The 6010-nt window shown below is 38.7% G+C and overlaps 1 protein-coding gene across 13 annotated transcripts in view; it reads right to left on the bottom strand.

The window, feature by feature from the left end:
- Positions 1–6010, bottom strand: part of nav2a (neuron navigator 2a) — a 131037-nt gene that overhangs the window by 102763 nt on the left and 22264 nt on the right. The window contains exon 1 of one of the 13 annotated variants that reach the window (XM_008405963.2): positions 4848–5065. The exons of the other annotated variants lie outside the window; for them this stretch is intronic. Within the exon in view, the coding sequence (XP_008404185.1) occupies positions 4848–4919 (72 nt within the window). The 5' untranslated portion in view covers positions 4920–5065. Of the gene's footprint in view, positions 1–4847; positions 5066–6010 lie in introns of those variants that run through there. 13 annotated transcript variants of the gene reach the window in all.

Below are 6010 nucleotides of genomic sequence, written 5' to 3'. Positions count from 1 at the left end.
TTAATCAGTACGGTTGTTTGCTAGCGGTAGAGCAGTAGCAGCTCATACTTCAAAGCGAGCCTTTATGTTAACATCTGAGGAATTCATATGTTAAAGTTACTTTCCCTCAATGGGATGGATATATACTAGTCAGTCCCAGTGACCGTTTCACTAACGGTTTTTGCCCATGTGCTGAGAAGGGAAAAGTTAAGTGGCCCTCACAGGAAAAAGTTTGGGGACCACTGCTTTATGACAACAGTCATAAATATTCATGAAGGCTTATTCATGTTCATGACATGTGTTATGACATGTTTATGACCGTGTCATGACAGTCTTATTCACCTCCATTCAAATAAAGTGCTACCATTGCTTCTAAGTTAGTTTTGCCTTGTTTTAATTCTACTAAAAGATTTGCATTAGAAACTATACAAAAAATTCGTGGTAAGAGTTCGTTTTTGCAGTGTAGATGCCAAAACTGTTAGAACTTTAGATAAACTCACATTTATCTAAATTGGAGGTAATTTTTTTACTCTATATTGTGTATTTTACATAAACAGAGATCTTAGTAGTCCAGCTGTTGAATCGTCTTGCTGTTTGTCTCTTTATTTTTTTCGCTTAAAGTCTGAATGGATCCGTTTTCTCAGGTTATTTGAGCCACGTTTTCGGGTTTCGGTGCGTTGAATGACAGCTACCCGTTTCACCTCGGTCTTTCATTGCAGCACAAACCCTCAATTTGCTTCCCCGAAACGGCTTCAAAGGAAGCCTGCACGCTTGCACAAAAGCTCCTGAAGATCGCACTTCCTTTATTTTGAGAGAGCAAATTGAAAGGATGAAGTTTAATCCGGGTTTTTTTTTTTTTAGCTCCTTGTTTCACTAGAGAGTTTTTATTCTCACTGAAGGTTTGTGTTTACACTGCAAAAACACAAAATCTTACCAAGTACTTTAGTCTAGTTTATCTAAATATCTACGAAATAAGACAAATCTAACTTACAAGTAGCTTTTATTCTAAGTTTTAAATCAATAATTTCTTGAAATTGGTAAAAAAAAGTACCAGTTCAACTGGGAGATTTTATTCCAAGACATTTTATAAGTTATGCGTTTAAAAAACCAATTTATCTTGCTAAAAACTTACTATTAAGTCAGTTTACTTGAAATTAGACAAACTAAGAAACTAGACTAAAAATACTTGGTAAGATTTTGCATTTTTGCAGTGTGACCTTTGTTACTGCACTGCAAAAACACAAAATCTTACCAAGTATAGTTCTAGAGCAAATGTCTTAATGCACTTGAAATATGACAAAACTAACTTACTAAGTAACTTTTCAGCAAGATATGAGTTTCATTTAAGTTGATAATTCCTTAGTATTGATTTTAAAAAGTTACTTGGCAGATTTTTAAAAAAAATTTCCAAAAGTCTTTTTGGAAAAAAAATCTGAATTCTTTTCTCTTTTTTTTTTTTGGCACCAATCATCTTCCGTAGGCATCTGTAACACTATTGTAATGCATTTAAAGCCTCGTCTATTATTAAACATTGAAATCCAACTATTTTCTGCTTCTGTCTTTCCATATGTCACCACAGCAGAAACATGTTTAATCTGGATGGGCAGCTGCACAGGCATGCTGCTTCCATACGGAAAATCCCACCATTCCCAGAGACTCCCAGTAATCCCAAATCTCCCTCTTCAAGGGAGCGCGAGTCTTTTTTCGGAGCTGATAATTGGTGCAGGGGTCAGGGGTATTCCCGTCATCAGAGAGAAGCAGAGTGACACCAGATCCTTCCTTCATCCTTATGAAAACTCTCCTTTGTGCTGATCCGGCCAATCAGCATCCTGTTCTGGTGACGATACATCAGCATTATTAACAGCCGTTCAGCTGAAACCTTTTCTCATCAAATACAAAGCTAAACATTGTTGACAGTTGGCTTCCTTTACGACACGGGTCTCCAAAGTGTGGCCTGGGGGCCATTTGCGGCCCTTGGAATAGCTTTGTGTGGCCCTCTGGACGCGTGTTAGGAATGCATATAAATGGTTAATTAGCTTGCACGTTTCAAAAGAACAAAAATTTCACCAGTTCTACCTGCCATTTTTGCCTTTTTTTTTCCTGTCTGAGCTGAATGATTATTATTTTCTGAAATGCTAATTTGCTTACAGAGACCTTATAATCCACTTTTTTTTTATTTTGGATGCTTAAAATGTTTTATGTTCTTTAGAAATTGAAGTTTTTTTATCTTAAAGTGGCTATACTTGCATTAATATGTCATAAGTGTTATTATTATCATTATGCTAGTTGAAAATGGTCTCAAAATGGCAATATTATCGTTTATCGCGATAATTTCTGGGACGATTTATCATCCAGCAAAATTTGCTACACATATATTTACCTAAAAAAGAAGCAATAAATACTTCTTATCACTTTTGTTGTTACAACAACAGCACCATAAAATATCGTGGTAAAACTTAAAGCCCATATCGCCCACCCCTGTTGAAAACGTCTTGTTTAGTGCACAGGCCTGTTCTACATGACAGCTGTGTGCAGCTTCTCATTTAAAACCATCACTTCTTCAAAGCTGTGATGAGTCACTGTCCCAGACAGCTGCATCGTCTTTTCACACAAACACCACAAAATGTGCCGCAGATCCAACACGCCTGCCGCCTCGCTGAGTCACCAGCCTGACAACAGCAGGCGGCGATGGACGCATGCCATCCCCGCAGTGCAGACTCTGCTCCGTCAGGCCGGGCTTCACGCCGCCACGCTGCCCTTCAGCTGAAGGAGTCATCCTGGACCAGAAAGCAAAGGTTTCCCAGACGCTCCAGATGTACGGATTTAGGGGCTTGGAATTTTTATTATGATATTTTGTAGGGCTGTAGTGATACAATAATCTCACGATACGGTACACAATATTCTGCTCACAATACGATATATATTGCGATATTCAGCAAACGATACAATTCAACACACTTTTGCGATTTTCTGAAACATTTTAGAGGGACAGAGTGATTTTGGGGACATTTTGGGATTGTTATAGAGTTGGATTGAATTAATTTAACTGAAAACTGATTAAAAGCACCAACTACACCAGTGGTCCCCAAACCCATAACTTTTCCCTTCTCTGGTGGGGGGCCGGAGTCAGTTTGTAACAGAAAATGTGTTACACGTTTATCACCTGGGCTGCCGGAAATTGTTGAGGGGAGGGGGGTAAGGTTGAAACTGTTCAGGGGGTGGTGGAGGTCGTTTTTCGATTGATTTTTACCCAGAAAGCACATGGGCAAAAACCGTTAGTGAAACAGTCACTGGGACTGACTAGTATATATTCCATTGAGGGAAACTTTAACATATGAATTCCTCATATGTTAACATAATGGCTCGTTTTGAAGTATAAGCTGCTGCTTACCGGCATAGCTTCAAGGCGTGGTCCTTTAAATGCCTTTCAGTAATGAACCGGGATAAAAATACATCAACTTTAATAAGGTATAAATACCCAAGGTGGGGTGCAAAAGTCTCTTGCGTCGTCTGTGTTTACACAGGATTAGTTTCAAAAAGGTGGCATAAAAAATCCTCTAAGAAGGTGAAGTTCGTGTTAAAATCAGAGTTTCTTTGGATTATTTTCCCACTAGCAACGCTAATCTAGAAAAACTGAGGGATTTGACAGCTGTTCAGACTAACAAAGAACCAGCCAGGTGGCGCGTGGTTGAAATTAAAGTTTTAAACTTTATGAAATAGTTTTTTCCTCATTGGTGTCACAGTTCTAGTTTGCCTCCTGCTGCAGTTGAAAAAGTGTTTTATGGGTTTGGTAACTTTAAGTGGGCGGGGTTTTGGACAGCAGGACGTCAATAGATGGATTCAGCAAGTTACAGCCGACTTGATGGTCGATAGATGGATCATTGACCACCTATCTGTGGTCAATGATCCATAGATTCACTGAGCTGAAGCTCGGTCGCTAGCTATTCAGCGAGTTGAAGCTCGTTATCTATATATCGATGGATTCAGCAAATTCAAACTACAATGTTAGCTATATATACATAGATTATGCATAGAAGGTAGCTAGCTAGCTTTCTATAGATAGATTCAGTGGGTTTAAGTTAGTTAGCCAGATAGATTCAGACAATTGAAATTAGCTCGACAGATTTAGTGAGTAATTTGCTTGTCCCAGCACAGCACATAACAGTAATATAAATTTAAATAATAATAATAATTAATTACAATTCAGTTCAGTTCAGTTCTGATGGGAGAAATAATATTACCTGACTTCTGTGATGCCTTTTGCTAACATTTGTTGCCAAAGCACCAAAGCATTAGCAATGTGGCTACTTAGCATGCTACACTACAAAAACACAAAATCTTACCAAGCATTTTTCAAGTACAAAAGACAAAATTAATTTACAAATAACTTTACAGCAAAGATACAGGAGCTTGTTGAAAGTAAATAATTCCTTAATACTGATGAAATTAATCTTACTGGTAGAATATTTCACTCATAACATGGGAGAAAGTCGTGTTTTAAGTGAAATAATTGACCTTTTTCAGTTCTTTTTTAATCACTATTAAGGAATTAACTTTAAAACAAGTTTCTATACCTTGCTGAAAAGTTTTTTGGTGTTTTATTGAATGTATTGGACCAGAAACACTTGGTAGGATTCTGTGTGTCAGATTTACAAAGTACCTTCTGCTGTGTGAAGCTGCTATAATAAATCCAAACAGCAGATCTGGTTCTACTCATGACAAGTCTATTTCAAGCTGACCTTTCCTCCTATACAAGTCTGTTCAAATCATTGCTGCCAGCAGTGATTATGGTCCTTATCAACACCTTTTCCTACAGGCTGATCAGAAATGGTTTGCCGTATTTTTCGTGTTTCTTTCTGGTTTCTTACCACTTTGTAGTTCTCACAGGAGAAGCGGCTGTTGCTCCTGGGCGGCACCTTGAGGCCGCAATAGAGCGCCATGCGAGGTCGTCACCGAGATGAAGATTACTGACAGACCCAAACAAACAGCTACACATTCCTGAGAAGATGAGAGCAGTCTGAGCGAACAGAAGCGGTTTAGTGGCCACTTGCCCCTGACTGCCTTATCTCCGTCGCACCGTCTTTACGGGCTGCTGCCGGTTGGAACATGACATGATTTACCTCTCTACAGGAAGGCTTCTCTTTATCTGCCCCCCGCCCCTTTTCAGACGGCTCGGCGAAGCCTCAGACATCCTGACACTGTTACGGCCCCCTGCCCACCCGCTGCCGCCGCCGCCTCTCTGAGTGTCATTCAGTCTGAGTCAAGTAGCCGACGCAGACTTGGTTCCTCTCCAGGTACAGAGATAAAGCATGCAGAAATGGGGACGTTTATGTTGGGGCGTAGGTTTTTTTTTTTTTATTCGGTTTAAATGATGCCTTTCTACAGAAGAGGATTAGAGACACTTAAAAAAAATATGCTGATTTAACTTAATTAAAAGTCAGAATTGTAACATTAAAGTCAGCGATACAAGGCTACCTAGTTTGTTATCTATAGATTTATTCAGTAAATTGAAGTTAGCTAGCTATCAAAAGATTAATTCAGGAGACTGAAGTGAGCTAGCTTTCTAGCTAGCTTCAGATAGAAGCTATCTGTTGCTAGCTAGCTGTCTAGAGATAGATTCAGGGTGTTAAAATCAGCTTGCTAACTACAGACTAATTCAGCAAGTTGAAGTTAGCTAGTTAGCTATCGATAGATTAATTCAGGAGACTGAAGCGAGCTAGCATTCTAGCTAACTTCAGATAGAAGCTAGCTGGAATCTATCTGTTGCTAGCTAGCCGTCTAGAGATAGATTCAAGGAGTTGAAGCTAGCTCTCTATAGATGGAGTCAGCAAATTCAAACTACCCTGCTAGCTACATAGATTTAGCAAGTTGAAGCTAGCTATCTAGCTAGCTATCTATATGTCGATTCAGTGAGTTGAAGCTAGCTAGAACGATTCATTTGTAAGCACAAAACAATAATTAAAAAAAATAAAAATAAATTATAATTTAGTTGAGTTCAGTTTTGAGTTTTAACAGAAGAAACATATATATA

The sequence above is a fragment of the Poecilia reticulata genome, linkage group LG3 (assembly GCF_000633615.1).
Source record: "Poecilia reticulata strain Guanapo linkage group LG3, Guppy_female_1.0+MT, whole genome shotgun sequence".
In the NCBI taxonomy this organism is placed as follows: domain Eukaryota; kingdom Metazoa; phylum Chordata; class Actinopteri; order Cyprinodontiformes; family Poeciliidae; genus Poecilia; species Poecilia reticulata.
Note: the sequence above shows the minus strand (reverse complement) of the source record. Positions and strands in the feature narration are given on the sequence as shown.